The 25015-nt window shown below is 36.6% G+C and overlaps 5 protein-coding genes across 5 annotated transcripts; 2 read left to right on the top strand and 3 right to left on the bottom strand.

Moving 5' to 3' along the window:
- Window positions 1-1694: 1694 nt before the first annotated feature.
- On the bottom strand, window positions 1695-3915 carry LOC140820572 (transcription factor bHLH115-like). Its single transcript, XM_073180869.1, has 5 exons — window positions 3584-3915; window positions 2867-2929; window positions 2565-2642; window positions 2321-2483; window positions 1695-2234 (listed from the first exon to the last, which is right to left on the bottom strand). The coding sequence occupies exons 1-5, from the start codon at window positions 3736-3738 to the stop codon at window positions 1983-1985; spliced, it is 711 nt and encodes a 236-aa protein (XP_073036970.1). The 5' UTR covers window positions 3739-3915; the 3' UTR covers window positions 1695-1982.
- A 7202-nt stretch (window positions 3916-11117) lies between these two features.
- Window positions 11118-12580, top strand: LOC140820558 (GLABROUS1 enhancer-binding protein-like). The gene has a single exon (XM_073180849.1). It carries the CDS (start codon window positions 11248-11250, stop codon window positions 12406-12408), a length of 1161 nt encoding a protein of 386 aa, XP_073036950.1. The 5' UTR covers window positions 11118-11247; the 3' UTR covers window positions 12409-12580.
- A 149-nt stretch (window positions 12581-12729) lies between these two features.
- LOC140820557 (uncharacterized) lies at window positions 12730-17689 on the top strand. Its single transcript, XM_073180848.1, has 2 exons — window positions 12730-15715; window positions 16304-17689. The coding sequence occupies exons 1-2, from the start codon at window positions 15091-15093 to the stop codon at window positions 16939-16941; spliced, it is 1263 nt and encodes a 420-aa protein (XP_073036949.1). The 5' UTR covers window positions 12730-15090; the 3' UTR covers window positions 16942-17689.
- A 1083-nt stretch (window positions 17690-18772) lies between these two features.
- Window positions 18773-20824, bottom strand: LOC140820574 (small ribosomal subunit protein mS78 (rPPR3a)-like). Its single transcript, XM_073180871.1, has 2 exons — window positions 19390-20824; window positions 18773-18792 (listed from the first exon to the last, which is right to left on the bottom strand). Exon 1 carries the CDS (start codon window positions 20511-20513, stop codon window positions 19527-19529), a length of 987 nt encoding a protein of 328 aa, XP_073036972.1. The 5' UTR covers window positions 20514-20824; the 3' UTR covers window positions 18773-18792; window positions 19390-19526.
- A 3036-nt stretch (window positions 20825-23860) lies between these two features.
- LOC140820573 (uncharacterized) lies at window positions 23861-25009 on the bottom strand. The gene has a single exon (XM_073180870.1). It carries the CDS (start codon window positions 25003-25005, stop codon window positions 24037-24039), a length of 969 nt encoding a protein of 322 aa, XP_073036971.1. The 5' UTR covers window positions 25006-25009; the 3' UTR covers window positions 23861-24036.
- Window positions 25010-25015: the final 6 nt, after the last annotated feature.

The following is a 25015-nucleotide window of genomic DNA, read 5'->3' as shown; positions in this document are numbered from 1 at the left end:
TCACACAAAATAGGATCCGTGAAACTGTCTCACACAAGTTTTTGTCAAAGTTTATATAATTAGAAAGAAAGGAATATGAAAATATTTAAAAATCCATTTGATGGGAGAATTAAATATAAGTAATTAAATTGGTAAATAGAGTTTATATATTAAATATATCCTTGAAGAAATAACTTCAAATGATTCATGGAAGGTTTTTGAGATCCATTAGCCTAAAAGTTTTAGAATATACACAGTCGATGCTTTTGTGCAAAATAAATTAAAGATGCTTTTAAAACCAAAAACTTTATAATATGGTATTTTTATAAATTTTAATGATTAATTTTAACAATTTTATTATTATTTCCAAGGGTACATTGTGGAATAATCGAACTTGTAAGCACGTGTCTACCTGATTTTCAATAGATTTTATTAGGTTATATAATAAAGAGCATTGAATGTTATTTATTAGGATAAATGATTTGATTTTGATAATCAAATATGATTAATAGAGCTCGGGTCTGTATATTGACCCATTTTCAGTTTCGATATCTATATATTTTTTTACTACATTATATTATATATATCGACTAATATATAGTATCTATTTTTCGGTAGTGTCGATGCTACTTGTGGAGGCAGTGTCTCCACAAGATCTGGACCGTTGATTTTAATAAAATTGGTGGACTATGTGTGGTTAAAATTAAATCTTTGATCTTTTCATGAGACAGTATCCCACGGTGAAATATTCCCTATTTTTCGAAGGCACGATTTGAGCTATCCGTCGGAATTGAACCCTAAAGTCTAGTCAATATACACTTTCCCCGACAAAATGAATAAATTACGTTTGCTTTAAAATGATTTCAAATATTCGACCCCTATCATCATGTATTCTAAATTAAATTTTATCCAATTTTGAATAATCTAAATAAATCAAATAGATTTAAAATCAATAATTCGAATACCTCAATCCAAATTCCAACGCATGGGGATCTTGTTTCTGCTTCTTAAGAAATAAAAAATGCGTAAACTTATTATTCATTACTAATTTCAAAATTAGTTCATACTAATACTACTTATTGTTTCTATCCAAATTTTAAACTTGGCATGAAAATCCTCTTGTCACAACTATTTTCTCGTCAATAATTTTATAAACGATACATTAACTTTTTCGCGGATTTTTATTCGTGAGACAGTCAACTATATTCATATTTACAATAAAAAATAATATTTTGTGATAAAAATAATACGCTTTCATAGATGACTCAAATAAAATATATTTATCAAAAAATTGATCCGTGCAAGTATCTCACATCAACTTTTGTGCAACCTTACCTTAGAAAAAAGTAAATAAACTCTCTTTTCAACTTCTAAGGATGGCTTTGCTTGTCGAATTCATACTTTGGAAAATAAACTTTCACCAGAAAATTTGCTAATAAGTTTGGGAAATAGACTTAATGTCCTGACAGAGAAGCCTACTCTTTAAAGTTGTAGCCTGAATATTTTATTTTATGGCCATAAATGCGGGGTGTTAAAGTTGCCGTATCTCAGCATCTTTATCTGTATTTTCAACACCTAATACCTGTACAAAAGAATGGTCCTTGGTGTATAATTTACTTCATGCCAGAAAAGCAATATAAATAAATTATCCAACGAAGATTGCGCCACATTGCACTTTTATACTTTTTCAGGGCTGATTACTAGTTGTCTTTGCTAACCTAAAAACCAAGCAGCAAAATTTTGATTTTCGTGCAATTTAAAATATTACAATGACTCGACTCTATAGCAACATCAAATTATATAACCCATCATGGGTAAAATTTCCTCGTTTCAAAAACTTAATAGAGTGGACGCCTATATAGTTAGTAAACGAAGAATAATCTTACTATATCATCAATGGAGGTCACTCCAGCAGCTGCACAAGTCGAAGTTTTCTCAAAGAAAATCTTTTCTTCTCTACCAGCCTCGAAAACTAAAAGAAGGCAGATGAAATGTTTAGTCTGTCACGCAACTGGGGGGCGGAGAGAATGATCCTCTGAAGTATCGAAAGCAGTGGGTGGCATAAGCTGCCACGTGGGAATCCCATGGTATCCAAGAAACGGCACCAATTTGCTACCGATAACCTGTGGGGGAGGAATAGGAGGGAGATGAGGTAGAAAGCCAGGTGGATGGTTCAATGCTTTCAGTTGCTGCTCAAGTTTCTCTTTCTCTGCTTTAAGCTTCGTTTTCTCTTCTCTTATTTCATTTTTCTCCACCTACAAGTTAGAATTACATACCATCAGCCATAGCATAAACAAAATTACAGTACCAGGGAGATAAAATATGAAAGTCCAGCATGCACCTTGATTTCTTTAACATTTTCCTGTAATTTATTGCATGATTCTTGTAGCCTCCGGGCTTCTTTCCTCAGTTGAATAACCATGTTAACAGCATCATTCAATATAACACCTTTATCTGGTTTAGGTGGCTTCCCAGGTTCTATGATGGAACATAATTCTTGGAATCTTGAGATTAAACAAAATCCAATATTAAAGTGTGTTTGTATCCAAGAACGCACATATAGATGTGACAAAAAAAGAGCTTGCCTGTCATTCAGCTTATCTCGTCGGATTTTCTCCTTGTAGGCTTTGGAATCAGGTGCAACACATGCTCCCAACTTCATCCTATATGAAAATCGATTGCATTTTTACGGAGAGGAACACAACAAATCATTGAAGATGTGAGCGAGAATAAGTTATCATCAGACAGTAAAATTTCATTAATTGCTGTGAGAATCAAATGCCAATAGACAAAAAATAAACTTTCCAATGGATTGCGCTCGAGGAATGCAGACATTGAAACATGAGTTCAAGCATTAAACAAAAAAATTCAAGTATGCTATGTGCACCTCTTTCTAGAGCTTGGCTCCTTTGTGCCATCCAGATTTCCGAAGCCAAAGTCAAATTCCACACTGAAACAAGCGGGTAAGTTTTCTTAGAAAATGTTAAAGTAATGATATCTGCAATCATGTTATACCGAGCAATCAACAACAAACAAAATGATAAAATAACATCGTTCCAAAAATAAAGATTTTGTTTTACTTCATAACTCATAAGCCACGGGCTTCCATTCAATAGAACCTTCATTAACAATATTTCAAAAGGGAACCATGCGAAATTAGTCCACAAATATGGCCAGAATACAAATTCAATGCGATGCTCCTCGTAGGACTTTTCAAAGATCAGCAGAACCCTGGGATCGAATTCAAAACTAATATACTTGGCAGAAGAGAGATTCCCACAATACCGGTTTATTCCCCGCCCTTTAATCTAATCTACGATATGATCACAGGATATCTCGTCTGATGCTTTCATACTGCATGACATGGTCAGGAAATACGCTAACAGTAGAACACAAACTCAAAAGACTAATTCATCATCCTTATATAGTGAGACTATATAAACCATATACATTAACTAATTGCGTCCCGCAATGCAGAAGCTGTACCAGGAGATCAGATTATAGAACAGGAAATAAGTAGCAGCATTTCATCAACCTATGAATAAATATACCTGGCCTTGAAAACAAAATTCAACATCACAGTGAATAAAAACTAGAGACTTGCCTGAGAGATGTTGGAGGGGGCACGACATCAAGTGATTGGGCCCACTGGAAATTTGAGTCAAAAGAAGGCAGACCGCCACCGGGGACTGGAATATCTTCCAGTAAGGAGTAATCAAACACCCAATTCGAGGGGTTTTCCTCCAGCGGACACGCCATCAACCCGAGGAAAGAGAGACGCGAACGAACTGAATTTAGGGTTCTCAACGAAAAAATGGCAAATCTTGGTGGATTTTTGAGGCAGATAATGGTAGAAAGCGGAAAAAGCAAGAAGGAAACGAGCGGTGGAGAAGGAAATATGTGGCGGGCTGTGTTGGGAATCAAATGGTTTATGTGGGGTAGGTGGCGCCGCAACTTGTGTGTTTTTTTTTATTACCTCGTTTTATGTATAAAGATACTACTAACTCACATTGATCCAAACTATTTAATTTTAATTTGATTATATGGAGTGTATTTATTTTTATTGACTTCACATATTCAAATCAATTTTTAGATTGAGTACATGTATTTTTATGAGGTGCACTTATTGCGGAAGAAGATTGAGAACTCAGGCCTGAAGCCTTTTTCCATTGAACCGTGAAAACACTTATGAATTACAACTTGCGCTAAGTAAAATGTATCTGATTTTCTTATATACAATTAGCTATTCAACTATATTCTAACTACTTCTAACTTCCTAACTGATTTAAGTGTCTAATACCCCCCGTCAAGATGGAGTGTATATATTCTTTACGGACATCTTGGAGAGTAGATTAGATAACATGGTGGAGGATAATGGCTTGGTGAACATATCCGCAAGCTGGAGGTGTGACCGCACATGGAGCAATTTGATTGAACCTTCAGATATTTTGTTTCTAATAAAATGGCAATCGACTTCTATATGTTTTGTACGCTCGTGAAAGATAGGATTATGAGCAATGTGTATAGCGGACTGATTGTCACAAAATATTGTTGTTGGGGCAGTAGTTGTCATGCCGAAGTCATGTAGAAGTTGTTTGAGCCAAATAACTTCACTGGTTGTACTGGCTAAAGCCCGGTACTCTGCTTCGGTTGAGGAACGTGAAATGGTGGCTTTCTTTTTAGCTTTCCAAGAAACTAGCGCATCACCGAGAAAAACGCAATAGCCGGTTACTGATTTTCTTGTGTCAACACATGAAGCCCAATCAGCGTCGGAAAATGCTCGTAATTGAAGAGATGATGATGCTGGAAAGAAAATGCCTTGACCAGGAGCTGCTTTGAGATACTGTAAGAGATGCTGAACAGCTTGTAAATGTGGTGTACGAGGCTTGGAGACAAATTGACTGAGTTTGTGTACTGCAAACACAATGTCAGACCGTGATAATGTTAGATATAGTAGTCTTCCAATGAGACGACGATACTGCGAGATGTCTTCAAGAGGCTGACCATCACTAATGTTAAGGTTCGAGCGAGGTTCCATTGGTGTATGAAGTGGTTTGCTAGCCAAGAAGCCAGCATCCTCAAGAAGTTGCAGGGTGTAATGACGCTGGGAGAGGCAAATTCCTTGCTGTGTGCGGGCAATTTCCAGACCAAGAAAATACTTGAGCGATCCTAAGTCTTTGAGCTTGAAGTGGCTTTGAAGGAAAGACTTTAAAGATTGTATGACATGCTGCGATGGTCCAGCAATTATGATATCATCTACGTACACAAGTAAAGCGACAAAGGAAGCTCCTGACCCCTTTGTAAACAACGTGTTGTCCGAATGAGATTGGGAGAATCCATGTTGTAGTAAAGCTTGAGAGAATTTAGAGTACCACTGTCTAGAGGCTTGACGTAAACCATAGATTGACTTACGCAGCTTACAAACAAGTTTGGGGATCTCGGTGCCTTGGGGAACTCGTTTAGCATATCCAAGAGGCACATCCATGTACACCTCTTCCAAGAGGTCGCCATGAAGAAATGCATTATTGACATCTAGTTGGGCAAGATTCCAATGTTGGCTAGCAGCAAGTGCGAGGAGGACTTTGACAGTTGTTAACTTGGCCACTGGTGAAAATGTATCAAAAAAATCAACTCCCTCCTGTTGGGTGTAACCTTTGGCAACAAGGCGGGCCTTGTGTCGGTCCACGGAGCCATTTGATGCATATTTTATCTTGTATACCCATCGACATCCTATAGAGTGCTTACCCGGAGGTAAAGGAACCAATGTCCATGTGTTGTTGACTTCCATAGCTTCGAGTTCAGCTGTCATAGCATCTCGCCATTGAGGTAACTTCACAGCTTGATGGTAGAATTGAGGCTCAAATTGTGAGGAAACATTGAGCACCAGATTTCTATATGAGTGAGATAAAATATCATAAGAGACATGATCACTTAGGGGATATGAACACTTGGAGATATCAGGTGCTCTTGAATGCAATAAATTGCAATGATAATCACGAAGGTATGATGGTGGATTTGTGACTCTTGAGGAGGTCCTAGTACTGATGGTTGTTTGAGGATCAGTAGACGAAGTATGCATCTGGTCAAACTGTGAAGGAGGAGCTGCTAAGTGAGTGGAGTCAATACATGAAGAACCACTCTCTGTATATGATGTGTCTAAAGGTTTCGGCAGGACTACAGTTGGAAAGGGGTCAACACTTGTGTTTGTTGTGCCCAAGTAGCAAGGGAAGGTGGACTCATGAAAGACAACATCCCTTGAAATGAAAACTTCTTGAGTCTGGATGTCCAACAACTTGTAGCCTTTGACACCTGAGGGATAACCCAGAAATATGCAAGGGCGTGCTCGGGGCGAGAATTTATCACGATGGGCGGCTAATGTAGACGCAAAAGCAAGGCACCCAAAGCTACGAAGATCTTGATAGCTGAAATTCTTTTGATACAGAAGCTCATATGGAGCTTTGTTATGAGTCCGGGGTGAAGGCACCCGATTGATTAAAAATGTGGCAGCTAAAACACACTCTCCCCAGAATTTGGTAGGCACTCGTGATTGGAATAAAAGAGATCGAGCCACATTAAGAAGATGCTGGTGTTTCCTCTCAATAACTGAGTTTTGTTGAGGTGTTTGTACACATGAGAACTGATGCAGAATCCCCTTGTCATGGCAAAGTTCAGTTAATGCAAGTTCTTTCGCATTAGCGGTGCGCAAAACTTTGATTTTCTTATGAAATTGATTTTCAATCATGTTGTAAAATCGGGTAACAACCTGTGGAGCATCTGACTTTTTGTGTAGCAGGAATATCCAGGTAAAGCGGGTGCAATCATCCACCAGTGTCAAGAAGTAAAGATGATCATTATATGTGGGAATATGGTGTGGTCCCCAAACATCACAATGTACAAGATCAAATGAATGTGAAGACATATGTTGATTAGAAACGAATGACAAACGTCGTTGTTTAGCTAATGGACAAATGTAACAAGATTTATATTGATCAATTTTCGATGAGCTGTATCCTAAATGTTCTTTCAGTAAGTCCATTACTTGAACAGAGGGATGACCAAGGCGCATGTGCCAAGTATTCACTGATATTTGATTTACAGCAGCAGCTTGAGCGTCATTCCAATTCTCAATAACATATAACCCTTCAATTTTTCTACCCTTGCCAATCATCCTCTTTGTCAGGGATTCCTGGATAATGAATGAATCATGACAGAATTGTATCATAGACTTGTTGTCATCTAGAAGAGAACTCACTGATAATAAGTTGAATTTGAATTCTGGAACAAATAGTACTTCTTTAAGTGTCAAGTAGCTATTTATCTGCACATCACCACAATATCTAACCCTGATTTGAACATGGTTTGGCAGTGTGACCACTGAATTATGTACTGGTTTATGTGTTTGAAACAGAGAGAAATTCGAGCATATGTGTCTGGACGCTCCAGAATCAACAACCCAACTGACAGGAGAGCATAATTTGCTGGAATCAGATATGGAGAGACAAATACCTGTAGCGTGGGCATTGGCTTGATTATGTGGAGGTTCCATTGTTGATAGGTGTTGAGAAAACAACGTCATCAGCTGCTCAACCTGGGATTTGTCAAATTTCTGAAGTACAGTCTGTGAAGGATTAACATCAGAATTTAATGACATATGATTTTCAGATAGTTGATTAGCAACTGCAGGTGAAGGTTTGCTAATAAACTTCCCTTTGAGTTTGTATCCCGGAGGATATCCATGGATCTTGTAGCAGGTATCAATCGTATGACCATGGAAATTACATTTGGTACAGAAAGGCCTTTCTCGCTGTGAATTCGTGTATCCTCTGTTGTTAGTATGCCTATGTTGTTGTTCCTCTTTGACTGCAAATGCCATACTCCCTACAGAAGTATTGCCAACAGATTGATAACCAATGGCCCTTTGACGTTCTTCTTGCACAATCAAAGCGAAAACCCGATTGATAGGGGGAAGGGGATCTATCAGTAATATTTGACTCCTGATTTGAGCCAAGGAATCATTGAGACCCATAAGAAAAGCCATTGTATAATCCGTCTGAAAATACTCTTCGATTTTCTTTATCCCTTGACAGTTGCATTGGCCGCAATGACACATGGGACGAAAGTTTGTTAATTCTTCCCATAGAGCTTTAAGCTTGGTGAAGTAAACACTGACCGGATCTTGTTCTTGACGCAGGTTAACCAGCTCACGTCGCAATTGAAAAACTCTTGGCCCATTGCTCTGTTGAAATCGCTCTTGGAGATCTTGCCATATTGCCGCGGCTGAATCAGCGAAAATAATGCTGGCTGAAATCTCTTTCGAAACCGAATTCAAGATCCAAGATATAACAATATTGTTGTTGCGTGTCCAGTAATTAAGAAGAATCAACTCATTGGCTGCTGGTTTAGTGATCGATCCATCAACGAAACCCAATTTGTTTTTGACAGAAAGTGCTATCTTCATCGATCGACTCCAAGAGATGTAATTATCTCCTGTAAGTGCTTGAGATACTAACATGAGCCCCGGATTGTCTGCGTGATGCAGAAAGTAAGGGCTCAATGGGTCTTCAATGGCGGAATGACCACTGGAGGAAGAACCAGGCGGATTTGCTGGAGCCATGGACGGTTTGTTCCAAATTGAAAAAGAGAGGAACAAAAAAATTAGCGAAAGAAATGTTCACGATTCCGGAATGAGTTCACAATTCAGAACTCCGATGTACAAAGAATTCTGATCGTCGTTGCGGAATGAATGTTTTGCTCTGATACCATATTGCGGAAGAAGATTGAGAACTCAGGCCTGAAGCCTTTTTCCATTGAACCGTGAAAACACTTATGAATTACAACTTGTGCTAAGTAAAATGTATCTGATTTTCTTATATACAATTAGCTATTCAACTATATTCTAACTACTTCTAACTTCCTAACTGATTTAAGTGTCTAATAGCACTTGTTCAAATCGGATGTTGATGAAAGTGTCCTTGAGCTAGTATGAACTGTGTTCTAAACCCACAAACTCAGTCCAACTAAATAAGGCTGTAAAAATAAAATAATTATACTTTTTTAAGATTGAAATGGTATTTTTTTTTTAAGTTGTGTTTTTAATTATTTAGAATTTAGCGGATTTGGAAAAAAAATATCCCATCGAAGTATTGAATTGAATGGTCCTTGTACATACAAATTTCATTGGAGTTCATAAATGGTATGGGGCATGACGTTGGGCTTTTATACATGAAACATGCTTTAGGCTTGCATGTGCTATTATTATTTTTAATTTGATTAAATAATATTAAATAATTAATACGAAATTATTTTCGATTTAGAAAAGTCGTTCGATTTAAAAGGGAAATTTTGTTTTGATTTTTCATATTTAAAATATGGAGTGACTTGAAATGGTTTTTAGTAGAGTAAGAAGGGTAATTATAGAATTATGTATTTTGGTGTCCTCAAAAGTAGTTATTCTAAGACCCTCACACTTAATATAATAGTATAGATGTGCGATCAGGTATTGGGCTTTGAACTTTGTGCCCAATTTTCAAATTAAACGCAACAGGTTTTGGGTTGTTCATGTATTGTTGGATTTGTAAAAATCGAGTGAAAATAAAATTAATACTACTAAAGTGGTTGTTATATACTAATTTTCATCGAGAATTGTTATTACTACTATAGCGGTTGCAGACAATCCATTTTATGTATAAAATTTATTAATAAAATGGTGTGTGTACAACAACACATGGAGTGCAAACAATTCTCATTTTCTTTTGTCTCGTTTTAGTCGATTTCACGATCAATTTACTTCAATTATACAGTACATCTCTGCTTGATAATTAATTTCTACATACATTCTAATTTGTCCTAAATACATAACCTACATTACTTATTTAAGTTATTTCAAATATATATATCTTTTTTTCTTGTTTTTTTTTTTTACTGAATAAACAACTATGTCTAATAATGTATAAACCACGATAAGATGTTTGAAAAGATGAACAAAAATATATTTATAGGTCCTTCAAAATGAAAGAAATTTATTAAGAAACCAACTCCGAAGCGGAATGAGACTAAGCAAACCCCGATTCCACGACGGCAAAAACTTGTGTGAGACGGTCTCACGGGTCGTATTTGTGAGACGGATCTCTTATTTGGGTCATCCATGAAAAAGTATCACTTTTTATGCTAAGAGTATTACTTTTTATTGTGAATATGGGTAGAGTTGACCCGTCTCACAGATTATGATCCGTGAGACGGTCTCATATGAGATCCACTCAATAAGGCAAAAACTTATGTGAGACGATCTCACGGGTCAGATTTTGTGAGACGGATCTTTATATGGGTAATCCATGAAATAGTATTGCTTTTTATGCTAAGAGTACTACTTTTTATGGTAAATATGAGTAGGGTTGACCCGTCTCACAGATTGAGATCCGTGAGACGGTCTCACATGAGACCTACTCATAAAATAATAGGCTGAGACTTTTAAATATATAATTCAATTTCAAAATTTATAAAACATAGGTCTCTTTTACATTTATTATTAGAATAAAAAAAATTCTTAATTTTTTTTTGTGCCTAGTAAATTATATTTAATTTTTTGGTGTTATGTACGCTTTTTTATTATTGTAGTTTTTACTTTTAAGTTTTAACTCCAAGCATCACTTTTATTTAATTATTATTTATATGTACGACCTCAAAACTATTTCTTTTTTTACTAGTTTTTTGGATTTTGTCATCAACTATAAATTTACTTGATGTGTAAGATTGTCGTTTTTCAATATGTTAAATTGTTTTATTTTTTGTGGACATACTTATTGATTGTGTCTTGAAAAGCAATATTCAGAGAAATGTACCGATTTAAGGATAATTATATTATATATTTTAAATAATTTTAGTTTTATCCTAAAAAGTAAAATTATATGCTATATATTTCTATTTTTTATTTTATGTTTAATTTTGAATAAAATTTTGCAACCAGGTTAAAATTTTCTTGCTACGCAATGTCTCTTATTTTTTAAAATATGATATTATTTTAAACTATAAAATTTAAATATGATTTACGTAAATTTAACTAAATAAGTAAAAAAAACAATTAAATCTATTTAAATAAATTAATAAAATCTAATCGTAACAATCCAAATGACTTGAAACCTGAGTACTCAAACTAACCTTTCGTCAGACCTGTCGCCATGTCTATTATCAATTGTACATTGGTCCTCCTCCTTTCCGACTATAAACCCTAGTTCCTAATCACTGTCCTGCCCCATTTTCTCTCTCGCAAAAATGGCCAAAAATCGGGAGCCCGTCGCGTCCGAAACTGAATCCGGAGAAGAAGCTTCGTCTGAAGAAGTTGGATCCTCCGAATCCGACTCTGAACCCGAACAGGGAAAGTCTCAATTTCTCAAGAAGCCCTTGCCCGCGCCTACTGCACCCAAGAAAGCCCCACCTCTGACCACTTCAATTCCCCAGCAGCCTGCATCTTCTTCCGATGATGATGAATCTGGATCCGAATCGGACTCCGAGGGACCGAATCGCGAAGTCAAACCCCTCGCCTCCAAACCCATGGACAGCCCGGAGAAATCTGCGGCCGTCGGAAAGCTGAGATCTAAAACCAACGTTACTGGTTCCTCCACTCCTGCTAAATCCACCGGCGCAAAACGTCCTGCGGAAGGGAAAGAGATGGAGGCGAAGGAGAGCAAGAGGTCGAAGAAGAAACCGGAACCTCAACCTGAGAGTTCGGTTAAGAAATCCGCTTTCGCTGGCGATGACTCAAAGAAACTGCTATTTCAGAGGTTGTGGAGCGAGGACGATGAGATTGCCATTCTTGAAGGTATGGCTGAATATGCGGAGAAGAAGAGGTCTGATCCGGTTGCTGATTTGAATGCTTTTCACGATTTCATTAAGAAAAATCTGCATGTGGACGTGACTAGAGTTCAGTTACAGGATAAAATCAGGAGGCTGAAAAAGAAGTACGAGAATAACAAGAGCAAAGAGATAGAGGGTAAAGATAAGACTTTCTCAAAGGCCCACGAGCAAAAAGCTTACGATTTGTCAAAGATTGTGTGGGGAAGTGAGAAGGGCAAAGAAACTGGGGTCGAAAAAGTAGTGGGGAGTCCAAAGGCTAACGGGAGTGCTGCAAGAAAGAATTCGAGCAGAAAGGTTAATGTGGTTGAAGATGGGCATTCTAAGGAAGTGAAGAGTTTGGAGAATGAGAATGTTGAATTGGCCAGTTTGGGATCTAAGAGATTGATTTCCAATAGTGAGACTGTAGAGGAGAGGATTTTGAGGGCTGGGGCAGAATTTTTTGAGGGAGACAAAAAACTGGAGGGTGCGAGAGAGTGGAGAAAGCTGAGACAGGAGGAGGTGGAGCTCCATCTGAAGAAGCTGGACTTGTTGCGTGCACAGACGAAGCTCGTGTTGGATGTTTTGAAGTCTACCTATTAGTGAAGTTGTGAATGACTTTTTGGTTGATCTCTGCGTTGTCTTAGTGGTTATATTGTCAGGCTAATGGTGGAATCCTTGTTTAAATTTCTAGTTTACTATCATTAGTGTTTTATTACCTGTCAACTGTGATGAGACTCTGCAGACTATTCTATTTAAGTGGTAAGCTTCGTAAGTCATGGGTTTAAGTTTTAAGTGTTTATGCTATTTTTTATTTGGTTTGATTTTGTCTGATTTTTCTTTTTGATGGTTTCCAGTTTATTCTTCTGTTGTGGTAAGTTTCATTCTGATAGTTCTGTTGTTTGGCTTTTGTTGTCGGTTTGTTCATGGTGCATGCACCATTTGACTTACACTAAGCCAACAAAATTACTCTTTTCTTACCCAATGAACTAACTTAAACAATTTACTTTCCTTATGATACATCCAGATTCAAAGCTTGTATAGTTCCGCAATTTTTTTCTGTTGGTCCACTAGGCCTTTTAATTCAAGTAATGTTGATGAAAGCATTTCGGAGAAGAGAATCGAACCGAATGGTGTGGGATTATTGGTGGAATTTTGTGCAAGTGAAACTGAGAGCCAATATTTGACTGTCCTCTGGAGAAATAGGGCAAAAACCAATTAAGTTTTCTTTATTCATTTTTTGTTGTTTTCACTTGTAATGTCACGCTATCAGTTAGTTACTTGTAAAAAAAACACTTTACCAGTTCTAAAGAGATCTGGGCAGTGCAATTTCAACTAAAATATCGACCATGGAGCTACCCTTTTTGATAATAACGTTGGTTGTGTTAGGCAGAGGGCTAATATAGCGTGTTTTAAGAAAATGCATCAACATGATATCTTTTCTTTTACACGGTGATTATAATGATGATCCATAAATAGTTTCTCTATTTTGTGTACGGGTATTTTGCATAGTATGATGTTTGAGGAAATACTTGCTATGCTAATTACTGAATGCTTAATCCTTTCAAGAATTGTCAAAACTGGAGCTGCAGCAGGTTCTAGCTGAATTCAGAATTGGCACATTCCTCCAAATAGGGTGATATTTGCGTCTTAATATCATTTTTTTCTTTTTCTCATGATAATAGTTGTGAAAAATTGTGGATGAACTTGACTGTTTAACCTTTTTTTCCTCAATGATTTCATTGTTATTATTCTTTTAGCTTTTGTAAATTGCTGCTCGATGCTTGTTATTGTAAAGGCAATCTTGATTGTTTCTGCTTCATCTTCATCTTTTCTAGAAGCCGGATGCTATCTTGTCTGTATTGTATGTGGCAATGCATAAAATTGAGATCCTTCCATGAAGAATCATAGCATTTATTCCCCTTCATAATGAAACGCTTATGAAAATGTGTGTAATTGATTAAATGGTCAAATACAGATTGCTGATGGATTCGATCATGTTAGCATTTTGAATTTCAGTCCACCCTTTATTGTCAATAATGCTATATATATTGTAGGTGGGTATCGGTTGTTTTTTATGGTTAGATCAAACACACACCCATGCACGTATCAGCTCTCCTGACTCTATAACAAGTATCAACGTGTCTGCTAGTACATGGTTAAATTAGCTTGAGATACAATTTTTTACATTCCTGGAAAAAATTGTTTTATGTTTTTACTAATAATATTCAAAATTTGTTTGATGTGAGTCAAAGATTTCCAATCTCCGTTGTGCTCGGTTTCTTTCTTCATTTTGTATTACAGCTATGCAGCAAGCACAAACTAAGCCCCTAGGGCAGTGGCCAATGCTAGGATATAAGTTACAACTCAGGTTTTGTTGGCTTTGTTTTTAATACTGCTAGCCAATGCAACACCCGACATCGAGGACCTGAGTTTGAAAAGATTTACCTACTCAAATCCGGAAAAAATTATTGAATTAGAGTCATTATACCATTTCAACTAAAATCCTGGAAATGACCCTGCAGCGTGTTTTTTGACTCAGCAACACGACTCGTTTCCCGCAAAGGAAAAAACTTTCAAATTCATGTTTACTTTAAAGAAAACAAATTTAAAATTTTCTTCAAACATATATATTGTTATCCCCCTTCGTTCTATCTCGCTTCCACTCACAATTTCTTAGATCCAATCCTTCCTCGAACAAGTCTAAAATCTTGACATCACAAATCCCAACATCGGAAAAAAACGAACTATAGTGTCAGTAGATACATAATAGCAAACCTTTTGATTTTGTTTAGCAGTATTAAATGGGCAGGAATCTGAACTGGGGCATGTGGCTAATTAATGCTTTGCATGAACAGTGGCAGATAAAGGCAAGAAGCGGTTGAATGTCACATTAATGAATGTATCTAACATTCATGCCTTGTATTGATAACACCTACATTAACGCCAGGGTTTCAAAACTCTTAATAAAATACAGAATAATTAGAAAGAAACAAAATTTCAAATGCAAAGTATCAGAAACTAATTGGCTGCTTTGATAGTGTTGGCTTTGGCCCTTCTCTCGAGTGGTCTCTCTCTGTTAACTAGGACGTCTACTTAAAAAAGACAGTGTCTATTCTTCAATTTAAGATTTGATGCAAAGGGGGCCGTGTTTGGTTTGGTTAGTCCTTTTCCGTTTAGATATCAGTTATCAGTAATGTATTCTTCATATCGTAATAATGCACCAAAGAAACCAAAAATAGTGATTCTCGAAAGTTTGTATTTTTGACAGAGAACAAAGTGAGGATGCCTGCTGTTTGGTTTGCTGTAAAGAGGTCTCTGCACTGCAAATCAGAGCCCAAAAACGTACATGATCCAAATGGTAATGGAAGCCAAAATCTACGCAAGATTGTGACCAAGAAAAATAGCGGGAACCGTTCGGGCTGTTCCAGGTCTATTGCAAATCTAAAGGATGTGGTGATTCATGGAAGCAAGAGGCATACAGAAAAGCCACCAGTGTGCAGCCCGAGATCCATCGGCAGCAGTGAACTCCTGAATCCGATAACTCATGAAGTTATGCTGAATAATTCAACTTGTGAACTCAAGATTAGTAGTACAAGTTACGATTTTCAAGGAGGACGGAGTGGTGGAGGTGGAGATGAGGATGTTTCGGATTTTGTGGGAATCTTGAAGCCTGGAACTCCTGGCCCTGGGCGACTGCACCTCGGCACCGGACAGAAGCCAGGTGGCTTTGGAAGCCCAGTTCGGAGGACGTCTAGTAGCCTTTCCAGGCGGGCTTCTGGATTCGGTGCAATTGTCACAAGGCCAAGGTGTTCTTTGGGGGGAGATTTTCAATTGTTTTGTCATAAATGCGGTGAGAAATTTGTCAAGTGGGAAGCTGTGGAGGAACATCACCTCTCCAAACATGCCGGTAAGATGTGAAGTTTTGATTTTAAGCCGTTATTTTTCATCAATTTCAAATTTCTTCCGCGTAATCTCATTTAGATTTTGATACAAAGGTTCATCCTTTTACGCTTGGCCTTGCATATGCAGTGCTTTTATTTTAATGCACTTTTCGCATGTTTCGTCATCAACGGCAGATGTCAGCTAAGAAATTTTGGTTTTGAGGGACTTTCTTTTTGAATTTCACATTTCATCATGATAGCACCGGCACGCAAAAGTTCGACACAATGAAACTAACTGGCTAGACCGGATTAGTTTGGTAATTTGGTTTCTTTATTTCGGTAAATCAGCTAGAATTATCATAATATCAGTCAGTCTGATTCTATTTCAGTTTTTTTTTTTTTTTTTTTTTCAAATTTGAACATGAACTTTTTCATGAATGGATTCGGTTATTTTTTGGTTTGGTCAATGATGGAACCGTCACCTCTAGTGATGGTGGCTTTTCAGTTCCTGGTGTTTGTCTCCACTGGATTATGTAAGCACCGTCTCAAAATACATCAGCTCAATTCCAGCCTCCCACCAGACAACTTAATTTCTTTGCACATTTATGTTTTAGTTACTGAACTAGTTGAAGGAGACTCCTCGAGAAAAATCGTGGAAATAATCTGCCGAGGCAGCTGCAACAAGCCGGACAACTCCTCCAGAGGCATCGAAAGAATCTTGAAAGTCCACAACATGCAGAAAACAATAGCACAGTTTGAGGAATACCGTGAGCTGGTGAAAATCAAAGCCAACAAACTGCCCAAGAAGCATCCACGCTGCATGGCTGATGGGAACGAGCTTCTACGATTCCATGGCTCCACCCTCGAATGCTCATTAGGCATGAAAAACACCCCCGCCCTCTGCACATCAGACACATGCATTGTATGCCGGATTTTGAGACAGGGGTTTTCGACCAAGAAAGAATCAAGTAGTAACAGCATTGGTGTATTCACGGCTTCTACCAGCAGCCGAGCATTCCAATCAATCCAGATCAACGAAGAAAGAGTCCCATCCATGAAGAAAGCTCTTGTTGTGTGCAGAGTCATAGCAGGAAGAGTGCACAGGCCTCTTGAAAATGTAGAAGAGATTGCAGGCCAATCGGGTTTTGATTCGTTGGCTGGAAAAGTAGGGCTTCACTCGAATATCGAAGAACTTTATTTGCTCAGCCCCAAAGCTCTGCTTCCTTGCTTTGTGGTGATTTACAAGCATTAGAGGCGATATAAGGAATGAACAGGGGCACTCACTCCACAGATGAACGATTCTGTCGCTGCATTATTACATCATACTATCCTAATAGTTTCGTAATGCAGATTCTGTTTACCTTCTCCTGGATTACGTGTAGATTCCTTGAACTTTGTTACAGTACATTTTTTCCACAGTTTAAACCTTGGGGTTTATATGTGATAGACAGTGTAAATCTCTTCTTTTTCCCCCCTAAAAAAAGATGCGAAGGTTGTGACAAGTTTAGAATCACGAGCAGTTATTATATCATGTGTTTTATTTCATTATGTTGACAATATTGGTCAAATTTGTGGTAACCTGGTTCCTTGCAAGCAGTGTCGGTTCCCTTTGTATCTGTCTGTCTGAAGTATGAGGTAAAACTTAAAGCAAATGGGTATCTAATTTCTTTGAAGTAGTGAGGTATCATCATATCAAAGGAAGAGAGAATTTATCCTGCAAATAAAATGCTTGTTTTTCTTGCAGTTTACACACTTTACGGAAGCAGAAAAGTTCCGAGTCCTGTTCGCGGTTTGTGCATTTTCAATCAATGTTTTTGCTTCAAGTAACTGTGGGTACTCTTGACAAAGCTAGTGTGCTTCGAGCTCATTCATTTTCGAACTTCTTTCGATGGATATTCATCTCCAAGAATAGCATAAGCACTCAAAGTTCCATCAGAAAGCTTAAGAATTCGAACCAGTTATGCATACGAAAATCTAAACTATTTCCCCAACTTTCTTCTTGTTTATTTCATTCTAATTCAACAGAAGGAAAGCACAATGTAAAATTCAAGTCTCGAGCAACTCAGAAGTGTTTCAGAAATCCCAATACCATAAAATATTAATCCCTCAACAATTTTTTTTAAAACTTGTGGAGTTACATGATTCCTGAACATACAAGATCTTTTTGGGTGCGTTTCTTTAACATAATTATCCCTATTACAGACAGTTCATATTAACGGGCCTAAAGATTTGATGTAGGTGGATTAATTTCAAATAAAAAAACAATGGATTTAGATTAATTAGCTCATTTATAATCACGTCAATTAAACATGTTTGAAAATATCCAAAATTAAAGTATGCATACTCCAAGTGTTAAGTGTACGTATGCACAAGAGAGGTTAGGTTAACTTGTGTCGATCACTTGTAACTCTTAATATATTAATGTCTCAAATTTGAGACGAGACATCGAGTTTGAGACCAAATTTTAACTATTTTATCCCTAAGTTTAAAAAATGGTTAACTTACACATTTATGACAAGAAATTTAACTTATTCAGTTTTGGTCTATCCAACATTTTGCTTGGGTCGACCAAAATAACATGTTACCAAATTTTGGTCTACCCATGAGTCGACCTACGCATATTTTGGTTCTATTTTGGGCTACCCAAAATAGCTTGGTCGACCAAGCATGACTCACCATGACCAAGCATGTTGGGTTGATCGACCCAAGCAAAATGTTGGGTAAACCCAACATCGACCAAGTTTGGGTCGACTCATTGTTTGTTTTTGAATTTGAGTTCAGATACTTTTTAACTTGTAATATGTTTGATAATCATTTGACATTGTATTGATCTTTTAATTATTGAACATTGTATTGATTTTTTAAATTTCGATTTAAGTATTTAAGATGGAATTTTGTTGTCAGTCAGTTTTTGGGTCGACCCTAGTGATTTCTGGGTCAACCATGTTGCTTCTGGGCCGACCTTGTTGATCTTTGGGTCGACCCTTTGATCCCTGGGTCGACCATTTTTCTAACACATGATTATAAGATGTGTTAATCATTTTACGGGTATTCTTCTCGATCGTTCACGGTATTCAATTATTAATTCAGCCAAGGACAAGCCCTTACGAAAAGAATTGGATGTAAAAATAATCATTTTTAGTTTGAAAATGATTGTAAGATGATATCATAATTATAGGCTCGATTCTAATGAACTGAATATATTGGTGGCAATTGTACCGTCACGGTTGCCCATTTAACCAAAAATCATGATGTCCAGCTCGACTTTGGGATTACCTTTCAGCTCTTATGCAGTCGAGCACAGTTCTGACTAATTAATGATTCTATTCAAATATTGAGGGCATGACCCAAATGTCTTTCTTTTGTGAAAAATTATTATTGGGATTAAATGTTTAGCAACTTTTGCATTTGCGTATGTGTCCCTCATATCCATTCGTGTCCCTGATAAGAGCATTTACGTGCAATATGCATTTCGCAATTTCAACTTGCCGGATTCGAAGTACTTGTTGAGTTTAGTACGTTGAAGAATATACAACATTCAAACGATGGCAACATCAAGGGTAAAACCAAAAACTAACTTCTACCAGATGAATGACGGCTTAATTGTAGAAAGATTGGCCTCGTTTCAAAGGGGCATCCGTGTGCAACTCACATGATTTTTTCTAGCTAAACAAAAGATGCAAATGAAACTACTAATCACCTGCAGGCAATGAGTTCCCATTGGGTAATCTACCCTTCGAGTCCTTCAACTTCAAGATTTCCTTTGCCTTTTTCAGCTTCTGATTGCTCAAACAAAGCATCAGCTACTTTCTGCATCAACCCATTCGAAACGGGCTTTTACATGTCAACAGATTTTATGCACAACTCGTGTGCAAAATCAACATCATTCTTGGAACAAGCAAATGGAATAAGCGTCGCATGTGTGAAAAAATCTGGCATGAAACCATTGCCTATCATGGAAGCGTACCACTTCTTTGCTTCCTTCAAATTCCCTTCATCCACAAACCCTTTGATCATGACATTGTACGAGTAATGGTTCGGCTGCAGCCCCCTTTCCTCCATCTCTTTGAGCACATTTAAGGCTTCTGACACCCGCTTCTGCCTCATCATTCCATGTAATCGTGAGTTATAGCTCCTTACATCAAGAACGACTTCCTTCTCTTGCATCAAACTCCAAAAAGTTTCAGCTTTGGAAAAATTGTCAACATCACCCTTATAGAATGAGCCGAAGAGAATGTGGAAAGTAATCAAATTTGGCTTAATACCATTTTTCTCCATCTCGTCCAACAATGAAACAGCCGCATCCATAGATCCCACTTCGCAAAAAGCTTTGATCATGGTGTTGTAAGATATTATATCAGGCTCTATCGATAATTTTCTAGGAATTTCTCGGAAAAGCTCGCTGAATTTGTCAAACTCCTTTGAAGCAATGCAGGCTGCCAAAAGGGCATTAAAGGACAGAACGCTTCTCGGACAATTTAGGTCCGGCATTTCATCAAACAACTGAAGGGCGTGATCGAACATTCTGGATTCACCATAAAGAGATATGAGACGAGCAGCGAAGTGTTCGTCAGTGATGTCAGGATACTGTTTCTGATGATTGAGTATGTCATGAATGGAAGAGAACCGTTGTACTTTGGCGAGGCGGTTGACAGTAATCTTGTATGCTAAGCGATTACGGCGAAAGTTGGTGGAATTCGACTTTTTCTGGAATCGGTCAACGAGGTATTCGAGATGATCGTTGCCAGAGAGAGTCGGTGAGTTGGTGCCAGTGGGTCTCCGCTGAAAAATCTGGCGGAGGCGGCAGCAGAGATTCGAAGACATCGGGCATTTAGAGCATTACTGATAGATCCTGATGAACTCGGAGTTCGTTAAACTAGAGGTACGTGATTACGTTGTTTTGCTGTCCGTATAACAAAATTCGATCGTGAGACCGTCTCACACAAGTTTTTATCAAAAATAAAACAAACACAGAAGAATTCCAACTGAGATTATTAAGAACACGGACAGCTATTTTGGCGTCAAATTCCACAATCACATTTCTAGAATTGTTAGTCTTTGATCCAAGCAAGCGCTTCTCTTATTCCCAAAGCTTCTGGGTTAGTTGAAGAATGATAACCCGAGATACGTTCATGAAACGCAGCTACCCACATCTTACCCTCCATTTTTATGATTTAATTAAATACTACACAAATATGACAAAGATGAAGTGCGAAAATAAATTTTTAGAATGTCAATAAGAATTCCCTATGTAATACTGAAATAATATATATAATTTTATAAAAATACAAAATCATATGTTAACGTATGCTATATGGCTTCATATCTCATTCACCGACGAATTCTCAATTATTTCTACTTTATTATTTATATGACGATAACCAATAAAATCATAAAAAATTGTATTTTTGATCTTGTTTGTTTGTGATTTCGGTAATTTTTATTATCAAATTTCAGTTTTAAATCTTGCATCTTCTGATTTTTTACAATTTAGTAATTTTTCATTGAGAATGTTGATGTAATTAACGTCAAATTAAAAAATGACTAAAATCATCGTAAATACATTAACATACCAAATCGAAGCACAATTTTCCCTAAAATTATAACAAAAACTCGTTCTATTAAATTCACCGCCGCCCTTAACATCCCCCACATTCTCAAACTTTTGATCATGATCGATAATTAAAAAACTTTAAAAATAATTAATTAACCATATAAAAAGCAATGACTGCATTCACTGCTGGGGTCGGTATGTGTGTGTATATATGTACGTAGCTATGTAAGTATTGATATATAAAGGCACTCTATATTCTCAAATCTGACTACCCCAAACAAGGCTCCCCCAAGCAAAACCTCACCTATATAACAGCAAATGCAAAATTCTGACACATTTCACCAAGAATTTTATTCAACGGTCAGTATGACAGTATCCAATAATTTGGTTTTAAGTTAGACGAGTTAATGAATTTTTAATGCTGGGAAATTTAAATTTTTAATATATGATATGTCATTCTTTTTTTTAAAAAACCATTTACGTAAACTACTTCACTTGCATTAGTATATCCCATTCGGCCAATATTCTTAATTTATTCACTTCTCCCCGAATGTGTTCCACTGGGAAACCTCGCAAATTACCAACTTTTTTGTTTTTAAAAATTGCCGATTTGTCTCTTAAAATATTGGAGTAATAAAAATGGCCTCATTTTCCACTAAAGACTCTTCCTCCTTCACTTAATGTAAACCACCACCATTTACCATTTGTACGTGAAAAATTGTAGATTAGAATTCATATATTTCCACAGATACATGCATCCACATTTATTTTCAGGGTCGGGTGTATAACTTAATGGCGGGATTCTTTCTTTATTGCCTATTAATTCTTGCCGAGATTTTCACTTTTCTTGGAAGAAGCAGTGAATCCAGGATCTTAACAGAGCCCTTATTGTTCCAGGCTATGGCGCCTGCTATTCTTAATGCAGATGCATTATTGGGTCCAAATCCAGGCCTGGATCCAACGAATGGTGGGACGAATACAGGAGGAGCTCCGGAGATCACTCATAAGTTGGTGCATCATTCAGTTTACAGGTCTGAAGCTGGTGGAGAAGTAATTCTTGTGGGATTTGCTACAGCTTTGGTTGTTGCTGTTGTCTGCTACATTCGGGTGACGAGAATTAGAAAAGATACGTATGAGTCCTGAGCAGTACTCAGTCATACATAATCTACGAGGAAAAGATTTTTTGATTCGCTCAGGATTCGGATGTTGTTTCGTATTGTATACAAGATAGATGTGTATTCCCTGAACTCCTCCGTTCTCTTCTTGGATTTTCTTTTAAATGGCATTGTGTAACATATATAATCAACATCTTTACTTGCAAGTTATAACTTGCTCTTCTTGTTTTGTTTTTTTTTTTTTTTTTATGTTACAGATAAATGTTTGATGAGAGAATATTCTTGAGACAAGCTAATCTATGAAATGTCAAAGAGTAAGGAGTGGGACTCATGTGAGACTGTCTCACGGATCCTAATATGTGAGACGGATCAACCTTACTGATATTCACAATAAAAAGTAATACTTTTAGCATAAAAAATAATATAATTTCATGGATGACCCAAATAAGAGATCCGTCTCACAAATATGACTCGTGAGACCGTCTCACACAAGTTTTTGCCAATAGTAAATGTATTATGATATGATCTCACAAGTCTGTATTTATGAAACGAGTCGATGTGATCTATATTTTTCAAGAAAATAACATCTTTGATATAAATAATTATATATATTTTAATTTGGGTATGATCGAATATCCGTTTTATAAAATTGACTTTAGAAAGGATCTCGCGACAATGTTGTGAATATTAAATATTCAATATTAATAATGTCAAATTTGTGTTTCAACATAATAATTTAGGTGTATTGTAGAAAAAATGTGTTTCACGTTTTACAAACATTATAAATATCGAAGTCCAAGAATGTTACATCATTGTTGAGGTTTGCAATCTGAAAAAGCAAACATGTAGAAAATCACCGTAAAATGTGTAAATACTTATTTCATCACAAATAATAGATCATCATGATTTTCCCCACACGCAACTATAATTAATTTTAGAAATGGATTTGAATTATAATAAGATAAATTTAAATATTTATAATTTCATCACAAATATGACATCATCATCACATAATAATTTTCTGCTTATTCTTTTCCTGCTCAATTTCTCATATTGAAGTATCCCCGTTGTAACTGTCAAATATAATTATTAAAAAATTATATTCGATGGTATTTTTAAGTCTATAGACAGAAATATTTTTAACATTTTTAATTTAAAAATTATACAACAAAAATCAATAATGATAAATTATTTGCATTTGTTCATTTATCTAATAAATATTGTCACATACTGTATTCCTAATTTATTTTTCCTCTCCAAATTCACTATTATATACGAATTAATATTAAAAAGTCTTAACGAATTAATTTGCGCGGTTGTTTAAATTGATTTAATAATTATTTACTAAACAATCTTGTAATATATTGTTTAAAAATATAATTTTTTATGCACACAACAGTTGTTTTTATAATAAGTTACTAAATAATTATTTAATAAAAAATATAAATTAAATTTTATTATTTATTTTACAGGCATGCTACGTTTAGTCTTGTTCGCTAGTATTATATAAAGTAACAAGATTATCAATGGAATTACAGAAATGCAATAATATTCTCGAACAATTGCAAAGGTAATACAATTTTAGTGCATTCCTGAAGTAAAATACAATTAATTAAAGTAAAAGGCGTTGCGTCAATTTATTAATCAAACGTCAGAGAGGCACGAATTACTTACGCATTTAACTCTCATACTGATTTTCTTGATGATGATGCTGAAGATGAAGATAGTTTTCATTTTCATAAATCAATGGACTTCCAAAAAGATAATCTGCAGCAAGTTGCCATGGATCCCTTCTGCTTTCTTGATCACGAATTTCTCGAAAATTATCCCTTTCCTGCCGTTCGATCTTGTCTAAACAAGGCCAATAACCAAATATACTTTCACACAGATCCATAGATTCCAGGCCAGAACCATATGAAGTTTGCCATCCAATTTTATCATCATAATCTCCAGTTCTTCCATTCTCAAATCTCTCATCATCATGTTTTTTATGAGAGTTGTCACTCGGGGTAGACTGTACTGGCTCGCCGATTTCACCATGTTCACCAGTACCTGTAACCTCATCTCCATTTCCAAAATCATCTGTTTCTTGATCAGCTTCTTCGATTATAATTGGAAGCTTTGTTGAGAGGTTATCTAGATCATTTTTTCTATAAGGTGAAGGTATGGACCCATAATCAAAATCATCAAACGAAACAACGCTGGGACGAGGGGTAGACCGTGGATAACAGATTTCATCAGAAGGAGGCAGAGGGCGGCCGTAGGTTGTAATGGGATCATACCCGCCTCTGTATGGTTCCGGTGAGTATTCTTTGTATTCGGTTTCATTGAGTTCTTCTGTAGAGATAGAATAAGAGATCCTGGATTTTTTCTCTGAAGAAAGTGATGGATCATACTGGAGCAGTTTAAGCTCAGTGCAGTGGTAAACAGAGTAATTTATTCCTGATTGATTCACATACCCGCTATAATTTTCATTATCAGAAGAATGATTTTCAACAGGCGAGTACTGCATCAGTTTGGGCTCGGTGTAGACCATGTAATTAGATACAGATGGAATGATGACATAATTATATTCACTAACCTTAGGCTCGTTGAATTCGTACCAAGAAGAAGGCGAAAACGAGGCCTGAAATGGAGTTGGAACCATGTTGTATTCA

The sequence above is a fragment of the Primulina eburnea genome, unplaced genomic scaffold (assembly GCF_022965805.1).
Source record: "Primulina eburnea isolate SZY01 unplaced genomic scaffold, ASM2296580v1 ctg1224_ERROPOS3294427, whole genome shotgun sequence".
Taxonomy (NCBI): Eukaryota; Viridiplantae; Streptophyta; class Magnoliopsida; order Lamiales; family Gesneriaceae; genus Primulina; species Primulina eburnea.
The sequence above is the reverse complement of the archived record's forward strand: the minus strand, read 5'-3'. Positions and strand labels throughout refer to the sequence as shown.